The 18,799-nt window shown below is 45.7% G+C and overlaps 1 protein-coding gene across 2 annotated transcripts in view; it reads right to left on the bottom strand.

The window, feature by feature from the left end:
- The window catches only part of SH3RF3 (SH3 domain containing ring finger 3), a 340,566-nt gene that overhangs the window by 138,933 nt on the left and 182,834 nt on the right, over positions 1–18,799 (bottom strand). For both annotated transcript variants that reach the window (XM_053588118.1, XM_053588120.1), the window contains one exon: positions 2,791–3,066. In XM_053588118.1, the coding sequence (XP_053444093.1) occupies positions 2,791–3,066 (276 nt within the window). The remainder of the gene's footprint in view (positions 1–2,790; positions 3,067–18,799) is intronic.

Raw genomic sequence — 18,799 nt, 5'->3', positions numbered from 1 at the left:
TCTGCACATGCCCAGAATTTTGTGGGCCTACTTCTAAGTTATAAAATATCCTTTTTCTATAGCTGATTTACAAAAAGTAGTTATTTATTTTCTTCTTAAATAAAACAAAGACTTTGGTTTTTAGAATGATTTCAGTTAATGTTATTTAAATACAACTGTTTAAAAGCCAACACAGGGAGCAACAACCTGGCTTTGACCCACCTGCTCCATGTCTTTTAAATTCCATCAATTCTACCACAGTGATGTAAGGGAGGTTAGCACCATCTGTGGTTTTTAGAGACGCCTTCTTTACTTGCTGACTCCAGAATAGAACACACTCAAACAACAGAACCATTCCCTGGAGAGGAAACCAAGCTGCTGTGAACCAGCACTGAATCCATCACCAGTGCATGGGAACCACTGGTCCCTTGAGGTGCGTCCCAGGGGGCGTCAGAGCCAGCTGTGTGCCAGGTGTGGGGAAGGGAGCCACTCAGATGCACCATGGGAGAAAAACGCCAGGCAAGTGCCTACAACAGGAACTCAAAATTGAGTAGAGGGTAACGAGGAGATGCCCATGGACCTTGGGGCCTTTATTTGGGAGTGTTCAGAAGTAAGAGATGAGGCAGAACAAGACAGTGAGCAGGGGTGGTGTCCCCTGCCCGCCCTGCTCTCTGGAGGTCAGAGGGATAACCGTGGGCATGGTGGGAAGATGACCCGCAACATGGTAGGGGTGTCACAACACCATTCCCTTCAAGAATCACATCCAGGGGCTTTTGATTTTCTACATTAACTTATAGGATTTGAGAAAAGAAAGTCCTTGAACAATCTGTGATATGATACTTGCACTCCTGTGGCCTCCTGTGGGAACAAGCCACCACATCCTGTAACAGGAGACGCTAAGCTTGCCCGTGGCTGGCGCCTCTGTTCCTTAATTTCAAAGGTCACCTTCTGGGGAGCCTAGGTGATCACACCTACCTCCAGGTTCCTTGGAACCTATGGAATATGAAACCCTGCGTCAACTACTCCAGAGTCCTCACAAAACACCTGGTGTTTGTCCCCCAGCTGGCCCAGCACAGCTTACTGGCCTCTGACCTGCCTTTAGCACTGGCCTTTGTCTCACCCACTCGCCTCCAGAGTCAGGGGCCAGGACATTTTTGTGAAACAAATTGGCAAATACCCTTTTTCATCTTCACCCTGGAGTCAAGTGTCCCAGGCAGAGGCCCACAGAACGGAGCATGTTGTATGGTGGTCTCAGGAAAGGCAGGAGAAGCTGGCCCTGCGACTGTGCCTTCACAGTGATTTCTCCTGCCCCCTCTCCCCCGCCCCAGGCCCTGTGAGGAGGGCTCTATGGCTGGAGCCGTTTGAGCCTGGAGGGACCTGGTGCTATTATGGATTTGTTTCTTTAGTGAGGTACCAACTGGACCCCAAGAAGTAGTCGTCCCTACCCTTGGTCACAAGGGATAGCAAAGAGCACCCAAAGCTCCTAGGAATGTCTATTCTTGGGGCAAAGAAGCAAGGCGGGGTCCTGGATGGCTGACACTTGGCACCAAGAAGCCCCCCACTCTGGCCCCAGCCTGAGAAGGACAGGCAGAGAAAGCCCTGCGCTGGCTTCCTGGGAAGCTACATCAGCCGGATGACAATCAGAATTAGCATCAGAACACCTTGATGGGAGAAAGGAAGGAAGAGTCAAATCCCTGAATGAAAAACAGATTATTCACTGTCAGGCTGAACAACAGAACAAGACATAAATAGCAGCTGTGTGCAGCACATGCCAATTTTGTTCAAAGATGGTGTGCACGGGACTCCTGCAGCTCCCCAAAGTGCGGGGCCCACAGCCAGGCTACTCACTGAGCAGACGGGGAGTAACAATGGCCTTGCAGAAGGGGGTGTGTGTGTCTGAGTCGGAATGCCAGCTCTGTCACTCACAGATGTGTGTGTGCATGAGAGGGAGGGAGGGAGACCCTGCCACAGTGAGACAGAGACACTGAGTGACAGGAAACCACAAGAACTTGTTAGCATCTAAGGAATGTGAGGCCTTGCTTAAGGGAAGAATGAAGAAAGTGAGGTCTGAGTTGGGGCTCCAGCCCTGGTATTTACAACTGGGGAGGGAGGGGTGTGGGGGGGGACGGAAGGAGGAAAAACAGGAGCAAAGATGGAAAGGAGGAAGGAGCAGGACAGAGCGATCAAAACCTCCCTGAGCTTTGGCTCTGCCATGAACCTTGGACAAAGGGCCAGTGTGCCTGTCAAGCACTTGGTACGGGTAATTAGTCAGAGGAAACGGCTGGAACAGACACTAGCAGCCCTGTGTGGTTCCCTGGGTTCTCCTGGACAGCCGCACTGGTCAATACTATTTAGTTTGCTACCAAGTCATCTGACCTGGGCTCTTCACAGGCTCCCTGCACCTGGGCTGCCATGCACTGGTGCCCTGGAGGACGGGGCTGTGATCTGCTGATGTGGGCGGAGCCGTCACTTCCCTGGGAACTGAATGGGGTCTTTGCATGTTTCCCCTCAGAAGCCCCTCTCACCTGAGTGAACACTTAGAACCTCAACCCAGGATGACTAAAGGTCCTACTCTGATGCTGATGGTGGCCCACATTACCTGGAGGTCCCCTGCCAGCTCATGCCACCTCACATCATTCCATAAAACCCACTACTGCCCTACAATCTACGGAGGCACTGGGAGTGAGGTGGCCTCATCTGCCTGGGTCTAAGAAGGAAGCTGTCACCAGGTCGCAGGTTCGCGGCTAGGAAAAGATGTGGGTGGCACATGGGCCTTGAAAGGCTGACAGCTGATCCTGGGGCTCACCTCACCTTGGTGAAAGTCAGACAGTCTTTGTCTTGGTCTTTGTCCTTCATCTCGAAATCATAAAGTGCTTTGCCCTGGGGCAGGGCCTGTGGCAGGGGCCGGACGCACTGGACGTAGCTGGCCGGGAGGAAGCCCCGGGAGCCGCGCAGCTCGCCGTGGTACCAGTTCTCATCCACCTTGCGTCGCAGGACGATGATGTCCCCCTTGTTGAACTTGAGGTCGCCGGGTTCCTTCCCCTCGTAGTTGTAGAGGGCTTTGCCGTAGGGAAGCTGGGGAAGGCTCTGCAAGCAGAAGACAAGGCAAGGTCATTGTCTGGCCATTCCTCACGCCTAGCACAGACCGCCGCAGCCTGGCTTTGCCCAGGGGCTCTCTGCATCCTGGGGGTGTGTACAGAATGCCCTGACAGTGGAAAATATTTTAAAGGAATAGACAGCCTTCATAGGAGCAAGCAAATTCCATGGCCCCACCAAGGCAGAAGGGTCCTCACTATAGTAATTCCTCCTATATAGCACATGGGAGGCCAATCACTCTCTGGGGCTTTCCACACAGACCAGCTCATTCTGTACTAAAAAGGACTCTGAAGTAGGTGCCAGGTTATCCTCATGCACAGATGAGGGAACTGAGGCACAGAGAGGAGGCAACCTGCCCACAGCCACACCTGTGAGGAGCAGGCAGTATCAGAACATGGGTGACCTGGGCTCCCGAACCATCTTATGCATTACTTTGTACTGACTCATTTTCCACTGGATTCCTGTTTCTCTGGGACTTTAGTCTCAAAAGCTGCCAGATTTCCAACAATGATCCAGTGAAATTTTCTTTACTTCATTTACCGACTCCCACCCCAAATCAGAATGTGTTCAAACAAGTTGAGCAACAGACCTGCATGACGCCACCCTGCTCAGTAGACACTTGACCAGAGGTACATGCCCAGGATGTCCAGGTGAGTGACACCTGGCCATGGAATGCAGAGGCCACTGCCAGGCACCAGCAGCTCTAACAAGTGGTCCCTAGGTGTCATAGGAGTGTCACACAGCACTGGTGCATGCAGCTGTCTGGTCCAGAAGAGCAATTTCAAGGACATAAAATCGTATCCTCATAACATGAGGGCTGTTCCACCACCCCGTCAAAGGCTAGCCACACAACTCTGGTCTCAGTCACTAGCTCCCGCACCCACACAGAGTCCTTGACAATGTTCTGCTTGTTAGCAGCAGGGAGCCTGCTGAGCAATCCTGAAACTGGACGTGATGCTACCGTCCACCTCCCACGCTTCTTGCACTATCCCTGTTTCATGAAGCCTGGTTGGTCGCATGGCTTCCCTTCCTTTTCTTAATGGGTGGCCAACACCTGCCCAAGTGAGTGAACTCTGCCAAAGGTCAGTTCTGTGCCACAGGAAAACCAAAGCGAAGTCTTGAATTGTACCGGTGTCAATACCCAACGGTTTTCCTACCAAAAGCCTCTTTTTCCCCAGGGCTGCCTGTGCCAAGGAGTTCTTTAGTATTTGAATCAATCAATACAGGCACAAAGCCCGAAGCAGTAGTACATCGAAAAACTCTTTGTAGAGGACTTAATAGCATGTTGGCAGCTCAATCACTCTACATTTATGTTTCAGCAACGGCAAACGACAGCAGTTAAGACAGCCTGCTGGCAAAGTGACAAACAGCCACCGCTAACCAATTAAACAGGAACACCAGAGGATCTTTCATTGCAGAACTCGCAGAGGAAAAAAGATCCGTTTGCTTCCAATAACACTCATTCTGGATAGCTCTGTAGTGTAAGCACAAAAGAGTGTAACGGGCCCTGATTTTAGAGAGCAGAGGGAAGGAGTGATTAGCAATATGGGCATAGCGACCACTGGGCTCCCCTAAGAACCCGCCAACAAGAGGGGGCCCAGGGGCTCTCAGTCAGGGACAATTTTGTCTGGAGATGTTTTGGGTTGTTCTAGCTGGGAAGTGGGAGGCTACTGGCATCTAATTACCATCTGCCAGGGATGCTGCCCAGGACAGCCCACCCCCCAGGCCAGAGGTCATCAGGCTGAGAAACACTTGCCCCACTCATTAGGTTAAATTTTAAAAGGACAGAGTAAGCCTTGTTCTGTTTGAAGTTAGTCTACCACTACTCTCAAAGTCTAATATAACCAGTATTTCCATAATAGAGTATTTTAACTCATGGAGACATAGATAGCCATCGAGGTAAGGAGTTTTAAAGGGGAAGTAAGAAAGGAACGTGCTGATGAAAAATGAAAAAACTGAAAAATGAAAAAACTGGCCTGGAAAAGATGCACAAAAAGCAGCTTCACTTTGTCACAGAGTGACTCCACTTTCGTTCACTCCCAAATCATGAGGGTGAAGCTTGCTTGGCAGTATTCTGAGACCACAGACCTGGTCTGGTGACTTCTGCTAATATCAATAACAATGGTCACAAGGAAGGCCAGATGTGTAGCTCTGCTTTCTCCTGTGGCCACACACCTACACTTCAGACTCCCCTGTGTGAAGGGGACACTGGGTTTCTATCTGGCCCCACCAACAGCCCTCTAGACCAGCCTACACAGAGGCCACTGCAGACACTGCTCACACCAAGCTACGCAGTGTGGTGCTGTCTCACACAGTGCTCTTGTGACTCCAGCAGAACTCAGCCCCTCAGCCCCTCTCCACCGAGGCCCCAGATGGGACCGTGCTATGTCCACCCTGCTGGCCGCAGGGCCCAGGAGAGCTGCCCTGTGCAGTGGGCACTCTCAGTGTGATGTTTATTCAGAGGCACCTGAGTTGGAGCTGAGCTGGCTTGGATGGGGACAGGGTGTGGGGACAGTCAGAACAGAAGGCCCTGGCAGGCCTCCGGAAACCCTGCACACTTCACAGAGACCTTGGAGAAGGGCAGGGAGCAGTTCCTCCAGTGTGGAAACCAGGGCAGAAGCAGATGCAGAAACGGACAGCCTGGGGACCACACTCCCAAGCCCACCACTGCCCCATGGCTCCAGGTGGAGCCTGTCCAGTGGCCACACTGGCTGAGGAAGACAGAAGCAGGAAGGGGTGGAGTGGGGGACAGAGTGCCCTCCTGACTGCCAGACTTGGCATCTCACAGAGCAAGGCTGACAGGATAAGAAAGCTTTTTAAGATGCATTTCTTTTCTTTTCTTTTTTTTTTTTTTTGTAGAGACAGAGTCTCACTTTATGGCCCTCGGTAGAGTGCCGTGGCATCACACAGCTCACAGCAACCTCCAACTCCTGGGCTTAAGCGATTCTCTTGCCTCAGCCTCCCGAGTAGCTGGGACTACAGGCGCCCACCACAGCGCCAGCTATTTTTTGGTTGCAGTTCAGCCGGGGCCGGGTTTGAACCCGCCACCCTCGGTATATGGGGCCGGCGCCCTACCAACTGAGCCACAGGCGCCGCCCTTAAGATGCATTTCTGAGGGCAAAAACATAAAAGCCAGGAAACACACCAAGAGGCGATTTATACAGAGGGGCAGACCCAGCCAGAAACTGGCTGTCAGGAGATGCTCAGCATCTCTGCAGTCCTTCATCTCCAAAGACTTTGATGCCATTAACTAATTAGCCCACAGAAAGGGCCATGGGCTATGACCTCTGATGGGGGAAAGGACTCCCATGGACTCGGGGCAGCAGCCTCAGGCCTTGAGTGCCAGGAGCAGTTTCCTTCCTGACTACAAACCGTGCTCTCATGTGACAGCCTCTGTCATGCTGTGCTGCGCTCCCCTCTGGAGGAATTTTATTCGAACACTGCTAGTAAGCCTCCATTACATGGGCTCAAGACATTAAGGAAAAGAAATAAAAGGAAAAAGGGGAAATACATCTGGATGCCTGTGGGACGATTAACACCAGCCACCCCTGCAAGGCATTAATAATAATTAAAACTTAAAATGTCAATTTCACGTCTCATTACTCAGATGCGCACACACATCTTCCTCTGGGCTTAATGTCCTACCCGTGGAGACAGGGTGCTCAGGCATGCACAGCAGCACTGGCTCCAGCTTTTATAGAGATCAAATACATGGCAGCAGCATTGATGAATGTGCTTCTGTGATAATTCGCAGAGTGCTGGGGCTCTGGGGCAGGCTGCTCCCCCACCCCAAGCAAGGGCAGGCGCCTGCGGCAGGAGGAAGGGGCTAGACCTGGCGTGGCCCTGCTCCTCCAGACCTCCCAGCGAGCTGTAGGGAGGGCATGGAACAAGAATCCCTTCTGCCAGGCTCTGTGGCTCATGCCTGTAATCCCAGCACAGTGGGAAACCGTGGGAAGAGGATAGCTTGAGCCCAGGAGTTTGAGACCACCCTGGGCAACACAGCAAGACCCTATCTCTAAAAACTAAAAAAGAAACCCTGTGTCCAGAGCCCCAGGATTCATTCTTCCCAGAAGTAGCACTTACCACAGCCCCAACTGTTACCAGTGGAGCTCCCCCATCAGCCCAGCAGGACAGATTCTCTATTTGGTTCCCTATTGCATCCCCAGCCTCAGCATGACATGGATCATATGCTCAAAACATTTAGTCAAGGAATGACACAGGGACTAGCAAGCCCATCCTCTGGGAATGGGGCATGGGCTCAGAGTTTTCATCTGCAAGAATTCCCCTACCCACTATTTTTCACAGGAAATATGGCTCTAGGCCCATGAAACCAAAAATCCTATAGCTAAGAGTAGCTGGGCCTGGAGAAATGGAGACCACATGGTAAGTCCTGGGTGAAGAGTGGGGTGCAGCTGGGGCCAAGCCTGAGCAGAGGCCTGGAGTTAGAGACAGACTGAGGAGACCCTAATTGTGAACAAACCAAGCCCTACAGGTCTACGAATGTGGCAGAGACAATGAAAGGACCCAATATTTGCTCTTTCCTTCTTTTTTCTGTAAAAATATTCCATGTTGTAAATGGGGTCGTCAAGCTTCCCCAGTCAAAGCCTTTCTTTCCCAGACTTGCTGGCAGGCAGCCCTGGCTGTGTCCACATTTCTGTCTATGGAATGCAAGTGAAAGTGATTTCATGCAAATTCAGCACCATGTTTTATAATGACATTTATCAGGAAATGCTACCTTCCTGTGGGCTGCATGGTAGATTGGGTGGGGTGGGCCAGCTTTTCCACACAAAAATTATGTTCAGAGGAAGAGTGGACAGGACCCAGGTTCTTAGATACCTTGTAGGTCAGAGCCCGGGACCACACTGCATTTAGGATCTTCTCATTCATAGCTTATCCTTAATCCGAGTCATTGGGGAGGGGATGTCTCAAGTGTATTTATATTTTCTTTAGCTTGTAAGCATTTTTCATGCCAAGGCATTGACTTTCACGTCATCTTGGAAGGTTATCAGTGATGAACCCTCATCTTAGAGCAGTACTGTTAAGCTGGACACCCTGAGACTCAGAAAAAGGGTTGTTTGCTGGCATTTCCTTACTGTAAATAACGTATTTAACCAGAGTGTAGCCAATCTTCTAGTTTACACACTCAATTTGTAACGGAGAATTTTCTTATGACATCATACTACAATTAGAAGTGTCCAGGTTTTAGTTTTACCATCAATTATATTTCAAGTTCCTTCTTCCCTTTTCTACCAGTTCGATCCTGGCTTTTTGCTTCTTCTACTCTTTCATTCTGATTGTTTCTTCCTTCCCCATATTTTGCACACTCATTCATCTAAGAATTTATGGAACTTCTGCAACATGCCAGATGCTAGCTCCAGGCTAAGGGGGAGTAAAACACACCCTTTGTGCACAAGATCACCACCAGTGGGCCCAGCAGCCATGACAACAATTATAATATGTTGAGAAATGTGACAAAGGAGGGATACACAATGTGCCCCCGAACTCAGAAACATGCGGCCACCCTGAGCTATCACTGCATGACACAACTGCACAGACACAAGATGTCCACAGCCAAGAGCTGTCTTCAGCAAAGTTTCGTGTTCCAGCAAGATTAAGGAGGTTTAAATGCACGTTTCTTTTATTTTCCTTTATTTTTCCCTCTTCACAGGTTTGATAGTCCATTCCTTGATGTCAGTGGTGCCTGCTAAAAGGCAGAGGCTTAGTTGGAAGTGGGATTGAGGGAGGGCTGCATTTAGAGACACCCAGTGACTCTGGGCTGGATGGACTCATTCATATGCGGAAGGGCTAAAGCATTTTAGATTCCTGCACATGAAGGTGCTATTAAAAACACACCATTCTTAAAAAAAAAAAAAAACAACAAAAAAACACCATTCTTGTGCCATCTAAGCGATGTGTCTCTTCAAACCTCTTTTCAAATTAGCCAATACAATTTTATAATAAAACTGTCACGTCCTAAGATATAATCATTTTTCAAAATAACACTCTCCGAAGAGTTCATAACTGAGAACTTGACTCATGCTTCTTAGGATGTGAAGCCTTTTAAGCCACTTGTTTCATGACCCTGGAAAGGGAGAGACATGAGCTGAGTCTTGCAGCAAGAAGGTGAACTCCAAATTAAGGACATTCAAGAGAAGACTAAGGAACCACCCTTAGGAAAAGTTGCCCATGACAAGGGCACAAATGAGTTAGTAAGCTTTTATTTTTGTTTTATATTTGAGGAGATATTATTTACAGCCAATGTTAAGGAAAATATTGAGAGTAAAGAGAATCCTGTCAGAACACACGTGCACACACACATTCACAGGCTGGCCCGTGGCTCAGCCCAAAACACACACTGATGAGGGTCCTGGACAGCTGACTCCTGTATGAAGATGAGTCCTCTTGTGTATGATGGCCACCAACAGCAAGGACACATGCTGGCTCCTACTAGGGCCAAGAGACCACCTGCTACCTCCTGGCATGGGAAGGAAGAAAGGGAACCTGACATCACCAAACAACAATGTCCTCTGAAGACACCACAGCCCTACATGGCACGCCAGCCCTGGCTCATGCCACTGCCCGTGGGACCATCAACCAAAGGAAAGCCTGAAGATGTGAAAAAGTTCCTAATGGGGAGGAGATGGCAGAGTAGAAGCAGCCTGCATTCCCTCCTCTCAAAGAGGGGGTCAGATGGTACAAGTGTGAATGGATCATCTTAGAGATAAGCATCACAAACCATCAGAGAAGTGTGAAGGAGAAAGAAGCCAGGTGAACCACATAGCAAGATCAGAAGGTGCCTGGGAAAAATGCCCACATATAGGGAAAGGTCAGAGGATAGAGCCTCAGGGCCCCCGCACTCCCCTATGGCCTGTGCTATGTGGCCTACAGCACACAGGCCTTAGAGACAGTGTAGCAGAATGGCTGCAAGAGCACGCGCAGCAGAGCCCTGGTGGCTTCCAGGTCCCAGGTTGCTGTAACTGACACCCTTCTGAGCTCTTACCCCAGAGGGCCCATCTACACAGGGCTCAGCTCCACTAGAGCTGCCTCCCCTCATCCCTGCCAGGCCGGGGAGGGAGAGGGAAGAACAGGTACTTTCATATACCCTGAGACTGAGTGCTGTGTGCCCTCTGCCACTGGAGATCCAAGCAGAGCTAATGTCCCCAGCCCCAGCATTTGCCACTGCCATGTGGACAGCACCATCACTGCTGCCACCTGAGTGGCACCACAGTAGCTGTCACCACCAGTCCTGGGCAGAGAGAATGCCCCAGCTGCTATGATGTGCCTGCAGCCTCTGTGGCCCCACCAGCCATGAGATGCCCAACCACCATGGGCCTGCACGCCGTGTCCTTCAATGGCCCCTATCTGCCATGTGTCACCTGACCACTGTGGCCCCATCCCTCACGTCCTGCCTCCCACATGCTTCTGCACTGCTGTGGCCTTGCCCACCACACACTGCCATACACCTCCACAGCCTGCCTTCCACTGCAGCCTCACTTGCCTCATGCTGTCCCCTGTTGCATGCTACCACTGCATCTGGACCTGGGTGGAGTGAATACCCACAGACACATCTAAATAGCCTTGCCACCACTGCTACCACCATGGGGCGACGCATGAAGAGTAAATTCCCACACCACCAAGCTCCATGGGGGATTCCTACACCTTCCAGCTTCTTGCCTAATCCTGCAACAGCAGCCTAGGAACCATCCCACCATTCTGCATGAATATTTCCTAGCACTGATTTGGACTGTGAGAATCATAAAGGAACAGGATGACATGGAAGAACAGCTGTGTCACAGGCTCTCAGTGCATCCACCCCTCTCCTGCTGGGTCAACCTTCCTGAGTAGGACACAAATACACAATCCATGGATTTGTCTTCTTTTCTCTAAGATGGAGCGTTCCTAAAAAAGGCAAACGGGTATAATACAAAGTTATCTGTCTTCAGCTGAGAGAAGAGGATTTAGATGAGAAGGAACCCACATAAGAATTCTGGAAACATGTAAAAACAAACTGTTTGAACACTCTCAAAAGATTACAATAGGTTTCTAGCAACAGACTCCAAGCAGAAAGAAATTGTCAAAATGACATGTCAGATACAGAATTCATAATATGGATCACAAGTAAGATCAATGGGATTGATGAGAAAGTTGAAAACTAACACAAAGAAACAAACAAAAAAAATTCAGATCATGAATGAAAAATTCTCTAAAGAGATGGGTAACATAAGAAAAGATATAACAAAACTTAAATGAAAGAGTCACTTAGGGAATTTCAAAATACTACAGAAAGTTTTAATAGACCAGACTAAGCAGAAGAAACAATTTCGGAGCTTAAAGACAGGCTTTCAAATTAACCCAGTCAGTCAAAGATGTAGTAAAAAGAATAAAGAAGAATGAAAAAGCACTCAAAGGAATATGGGACTATATAAAACAAGCTCATAGAAGAATCATAGATACCCCTAAAGGAGAAGAAGAAAAAGCAAAAATCATGAAAAACCTGTTTGAGGGAATAATTGATGACAACTTCCCTGGTATTGCAAGAGACGCAGACGTGCAGATACAAGACGGTCATGGAATACCTGGAGGACTCACTGCAAATAGGACATCACCAAGGCACAGTGATGCTATAGGTCATTATTCTGGCCAAAGTCAAAGTGAGGAGAAAATCCTAAAAGCTGTGAGACAAAAGCAACAACTTAGAAAAGAAAACCCATCAAACAAACAGCAGATCTTTTGGTGGAGTCCTTACCGGCCAGAAGAGATTGAGGTCTCAGTGTGTGTGTGTGTGTGTGTGTGTGTGTGTGTGTGTGTGTGTGTGTGTGTGTGTGTGTGTATGTGTGTTTTCTTTAATAGAATAGCTGTCAGTCAAGAATTTTGTATCCTACTACACCACGTTTAATACATGAATGGGTCTTTCCCAGACAAGCAAATACTAAGGGAATTAGGGAATTTGTTACCACTAAATATACCCTACCAGGAAAGCTTAAAAATGCTCTATATGTGACACAGAACAATTGAGACCCACCACTGTAAAATATCTAGAAGTTAAAATTCACAGCTCTTATAAAACAGTAACACAGGGTGGGGGGAGGAACAATAAGGTTTCATTCAACGTGATGGACAGAACAGTATTTCACATATCCATACTAACATTGAACATAAATAGTCCTACTGCTTTACTGAAAAGATACAGATTGTCTGAATGGATGAAGGAACAACTCAAATATAACCTGTCTCCAAGAAACCTAGCTAACTCTCTAGGACTCTCACAGACTCAAGGTAAAGGGATGGAAAAAAAATGTTCCAAGCAAATAGAAACCAAAAGCAAGAAGGAGTAGATATTCTCATATCACATAAAATAGACTTTAGATCAATAATTGTTAATAAAAAACAAAGATGGCCATTATATAATGATAAAGGAAGAAATTCAGCAAGAAGATATAACAATTTTAAATATATATGCACCTAACACAGGAGCCCCAATTCATGAAACAAATTATACTAGATCTATGCAAATAAATAAACAATAGCATCATAATAACAGGGGACTTCAACAATTCACAGACAGAACTAGACAGATCACTGAGGCAGAAAATCAATTAAGAAACACTGGACATAAACAGAACTCTAGAACAAATGGACTTAACAGACATATACAGAACATTTTACCCAAGAACTATAGAACGCACATTTTTTCATTAACACATGGGACATCTTCTAAAATAGAATATGTTAGGCCACAAAACAAGTGTCACAAAATTCAAAAAAATCAAAATAATATCATGTATCTTCTCAGATCACAGTGGAATAAAACTAGAATTCAGTTCCAACAGGAACTCTCAAGTCTAAACTCTCAAGAGGAAATTAACAACCTTCTGCTGAACAATCTTTGGGTCAATAACAAAACTAAAATAGAAATCAAAAGATTTGGCTTTGCGTCCATAGCTCAGTAGTTAGGACACCAGCTACATACACTGAGGCAGGTGGGTTCAAACCTGGCCTGGGCCTGCTTAACAACAATGACAACTGCAACAAAAAATAGCTGGTCATTATGGCGGATGCCCGTCGTCCTAGCTGCTTGGGAGGCTGAGGCGAAAGAATCGATTAAGCCCAAGAGTTTGAGGTTGCTGTGAGCTATGACACCACAGCACACTATTGAGGGCAATATGGTGAGACTTTGTCTCAAAAAAAAAAATAGAAGAAAAGAAAAAAGAAAGAAATCAAAAGCTTTTTCAAAATGAATGACAAAGAGGGCATAAGTTTCCAAAGACTTTGAATACAGAAAAAACAGTGCTAGGCAGGAAGTTCATAACCTTAAATACCCATATCAAGAAGACAGAAAGGATTGTGGGGAGCATGATGGTGGACGGGACGGACGTGTAGCCCACCTCTCCCAAGTCATCAGGCAAGAGGAAAGGGGGTCTGGACCTTTTCCCCACATGGATTATTAGTGTGGACAGACAGCTAGAGACGTGCAGCGAATTGGCAGATTGCTGTATATGAGGTGTAATTTAAAACCATGGACTCTGTTGTAGAGATTTTCCCTGCTTGGCTGTGCTGGTCGGCAGGACCCTCTCTCATGGAGGACAGCAGCTTGCAATTCCTGGCAAAACCCTGGACAAAAGCTGGCAAAACTGACGAAAATTTATTCCTGAGCAGAGTTTGGCACCCTAAAGGGGAGCCACTCAGAATCACAAGGAACTAAGCAACCCGATGGAAAATTGAAAGGAAGGGATCCCCAGAGGGAAACAGACATTTTGAATTGTCCAAAATGGCGGGCACCTTCCCCCAGAACAACAGGAGTGATTAAATAGACTGGACCATTCCTGGTGAGGAACATTGGTGCGGCCTGGCAGTTCAGGCTGCGCGGCAAATGAACTGCCAGGGTGGCTGGCAGGTGGATGCTTTGAAGAGAAACTTCTCTGAAGAAGACAGGTGCATGGCCTACAGACATGAAAAAATGCTCATCATCTTTAATCATCAGAGAAATGCAAATCAAAACTACCTTGAGATACCATCTAACACCAGTAAGATTAGCCCAAATCACAAAATCCCAAGACCAGAGATGTTGGCGTGGATGTGGAGAAAAGGGAACACTTCTACACTGCTGGTGGGAATGCAAATTAATACATTCCTTTTGGAAAGAGATATGGAGAACACTTAGAAACATAAAAATAGATCTGCCATTCAATCCTATAATTCCTCTACTAGGTATATACCCAGAAGACCAAAAAACACATTATAACAAAGATATTTGCACCAGAATGTTTATTGCAGCCCAAATCACAATTGCGAAGTCGTGAAAAAAGCACAAGTGCCCAACAATCCACAAATGGATTAATAAATTGTGGTATATGTACACTGTGGAATATTACGCAGCCTTAAAGAAAAATGGGGACTTTACCTCTTTCATGTTTACATGGATGGAGCTGGAGCATATTCTTCTTAGTAAAGTATCTCAAGAAGGAAGAAAAAGTATCCAATGTACTCAGCCCTACTATGAAACTAATTTGTGGCTTTCATATGAAAGCTATAACCCAGTTATAACCTAAGAATATGGGGAAGGGGGAGAGGGAAGGAAGGGAGGGGGGAGGATGGGCAGAGGGAGGGTGATTGGTGGGATTACACCTGCCGTGCATCTTACAAGGGTACATGTGAAACTTAGTAAATGTAGAATATAATTGTCTTAATACATAATAAATAAAATGCCAGGAAGGCTATGTTAACCAGTGTGGTAAAAATGTGTCAAACTGTTTATAAAACCAGTGTATGGTGCCCCATGATTGCATTAATGTACAGAGCTATGTTTTAATATTAATAATAAAAAAAAAGACAGAAAGATCACAAATTAACAACCTAATGTCACACCTCAAGGAACTAGAAAAAGAAGAACAAACCAAACCCAAAGCTAACAGAACAAAAGAAATAACAAAGCTCAGAACTGAAGTACATGAAATAGAAACAAAAAATGTGATAGTACACAAGATCAATAAAACAAAAAGTTGGTTCTTTGAAAAGAACCACTTTGATAGACCACTAGCTACGTTAACCAAAAATAGAAGAGAAAGGACTCAAGCCCTATCAGAAATGAAAAAGGAGACATTATAATAGATACCACAGAAATACAAAATAACATCATCTGTGACTACCATGAAAACCTCTAGGCACACAAAGTAGAAAACGTAGATGAAATGGATAAATTTTCAGAAACACACAACCTCCCAAGTTTGAATCAGGAAAAAACAGTCACCCTGAACAGATGAACAATAAGTAGCGAGATTGAAACAGTTATAAAAAATCTCCTGCCAAAATAAAGTCCCAGACCAGATGGATTCATAGTCAAACTCTACCAGACCTACAAAGAAGAACTGACACCTATTTTACTCAAACTGTTCCATAACATTGAGAAGGAGAGAATCCTCTCTAACTCATTTGACAAAACCAGTATTACCTTGATACCAAAGCCAGGAAAAGACACAACAAAAAAAGAAAAAACAGAACAATAACCTCTGTGACATAAATGCAAATATCCTCAAGAAGATACTAACAAACTAATTCCAAAAGCACATCAAAAAGGCAATTCTTAAATGAGACCAAATGAGGTTCATCCCAGGAATGCAAGGATGGTTCAATATATACAAATAAATAAATGTGATTTACCACATAAACAGAAGCAGAAACAATAACCATGTGATCATCTCAACAGTTGAATAAAAAGCATTCAATAAATGCAGCACCTGTTCATGATAAAAACCCTTAAACAAATTAGGCATAGAAGGAACATACTTCAAAATAACAAAAGCCATATATGACAAACTTACATCCAGCGTCATACTAAATGGGGAGAAGTCAAAAGTTTCCCTGCTAAGGACCAGAACAAGACAAAGGTATTAACTGTCACCACTTCTACTCAATATAGTACTGGAAGTCCTAGTGAAAGCAATCAGGCAAGAGAAAGAAATACAGGGCATCCAAACTGGTCAAACTACCCCTGTTTGCTGATGATATGATCTTGTACCTAGAAAACCTTGAAGATTCCACCAAAAGAATCTTAGAATTGTGAAGTAAAGTCAATTATGTCTCAAGTTACAAAATCAATGTAAACAAATCAGTTCTCTCTCTCTCTCTTTTTCTCCAAACTGAAAGTTAAATGAAGAAATTAATACTATTTACAATAGCTACAAACAAAATAAAATACCTAGGAAAATACTTAACCAAGAGGGTAGAAGATCTCTACAAGGAGAACTACAAAACACTGATGAAAGAAATCAGAGATGATACAGGCAAATAGAAACCTATCCCATGCTCATGTATCAGAAGAATCCACATTTTCAAAACGTCCATACTACCCAAACTGACATACAGATTTAATGTAATTCTCATCAAAAAACTGACATCATGGCAGCACCTATGGCTCAAGGAGTAGGGCACCAGCCCCATATACCAGGGGTGGCAGGTTCAAGCCTGGCCCCGGTCAAAACTGCAACAACAACAAAAAAAAACTGACTTCATTTTTTACACAGAGAAATAAATAATCCTAAACTTCACATGAAAGAGCCCGAATAGCTAAAGCAATCTTAAGCAAAAAGAGTAAATCCAGAGGCACCATGTTATGTGACTTCAAATTATACTACCAGGATATAGTAACCAAAACAGCATGGCACTGATATAAAGGTAGACACTTAGACTGATGGAACAGAGAGACGACTCGGAAATAAAACCATAGCTGCAACCAGCTGATTTCCAGAAAAGCAGACAAAAACGCACACTGGGGAAAGGACGCTCTATTTAATACATAATGCTGGGAAAATGAGACAGCCACATGCAGAAGAATAAAACTGGATCCCTATCTCTCAGCATATACAAAAATTAAGATGGATTAAAGAATTAAATGCAAGACCCCAAACCATAAAAGTTTTAGAAGAAGACACAGGAAAAACAATCCTAGAGATCAATCTAGGCAAAGAATTTATCACTAGGGCTCCAAAGGCAAATAATAGCAAAACAAAACTAAGTAAATTGAACTTAACTGAATTAAAAAGTTTCTGCACAGCAAAGGAAATCAATCCAGTAAATAGAATTACAGAATGGGAGAAAATATTCACAAACTATACCCTCTGACAAAGGACTAAGATCAAGAATTCAAACAAATCAGCAAGAAAAACCCAAATAACCTCAGCAAAAAATGGGCAAAAGACGTAAAGAGAATTTTGTAAATTAGTACACTCTTTATGGAAAACAGTATGGAGATTTCTCAAAGAACTAAAAGTACACCCACCATTCAATCCAGCAATCCCACTACTAGGTATCTACCAAAGGAAAAGTAGTCATTACATCAAAAAGACACCTGCACCTGATGAATGTTTTTCACAGCACAATTCATGATTGCAAAGATGTGGAATCAGCCTAACTTTCCATCAATTCAAGAATGGATAAAGATAATGTGAGGTGTATGTACCTATAAATACATACATTCCATGGAGTACCACTCAGCCATAAAAAAGAAGGAAATAATGTCTTTTTCAGCCACTTAGGTGGAACTGAAAAGCATTATCTTAAATACAATATCTCTAGAATGAAAAACCAAATACCTCATGTTCTCACTAGTAAGTGGGGGCTAAACAATGGGTACACGCAGTCATAAAGTGGTAGAAAAGAAAGGACATTGCAAACTAAGAAGGGGGAGGACTGGAGGGAGATGTGGAGTAAACACTTACATATTGGGTACAATGTACACTGGTTACAGGAAAATCCTTGATGTCAGCACTATACAATTCATCCGTGTAATAAAAACACGTATACACCCTTAGTAATTTGAAATAAAGCAAAAAGACCCTAATGGGCATGGACTGGTGTCCTTTCCTTTCACTAAAATAAAAATGCGCATGTCCAGAGTGTCCTCAAAGCCGAACCACCTGCCCTCCATTCTCGCAGGGAGAGGCTGGATCTGACAGTGTACATGGTCTGGGTGGGTGTGGGGTTGGCCGTGGAAGGAGCTGTCTTTACTATGGCCACCATGGATCCCAAACCATTCTTCAGGAGGTCCAAACCCACCAACGAGAGGACTCCTCATGGTAGTGCCGGCACCCCTGTCCCTCAATACTGCCATTCTGCTTTTCTTTATTTTTACGGCACAGCAGACTTCCATGCAAAAGTTTGGAAGAACTCAGAAATGGACAAAATGAGCTTTCAGCCCGGCACAGCCGGCTGTTCCACACATGCTTACCTCGCTTTGTCAGACACAGTTACACCCCCCACACCCACAGCGACCGTGTACCCTGTCAGACCCCACTTCCCTGCCTGGATCACGGCGCCTGCTTGCCCGCTGGCATCCCTTCCTATCTCCATCTACCCCTGCGCCCCGAGTCCTTGCCGAGTTGCCTTCAGGCCATGATTACTGCTGCTCCCATTTCTCTGTGTTTTATTTCATGGTCATACAAGTGCGAAGTAAGCTCTGTAATGGCGAGTTCACCAGTGGATCTAAGATTAATCGTGTGTGGACAAACACCAAAGCTTAAGGTAACTAGACTGCCTGGAGAAGTTTCAACAGGGCATTAGGCAGTTCCATTCACATTCAGAACACCTTGTTCAGGCCCCTGGGTCCCACCTTCCACATGATGAATGGAAAGTGGCACACATGGACAGCAGGCACGTGGGTATATACAGGTGTGAACACACGCGCAGACAGATGCACACATTCTCAGAAACGCATGATCCACTCACCACA

Source organism: Nycticebus coucang, chromosome 4, assembly GCF_027406575.1.
Source record: "Nycticebus coucang isolate mNycCou1 chromosome 4, mNycCou1.pri, whole genome shotgun sequence".
Lineage (NCBI taxonomy): Eukaryota > Metazoa > Chordata > Mammalia > Primates > Lorisidae > Nycticebus > Nycticebus coucang.
This window is presented reverse-complemented; position numbering and strand designations above follow the sequence as displayed.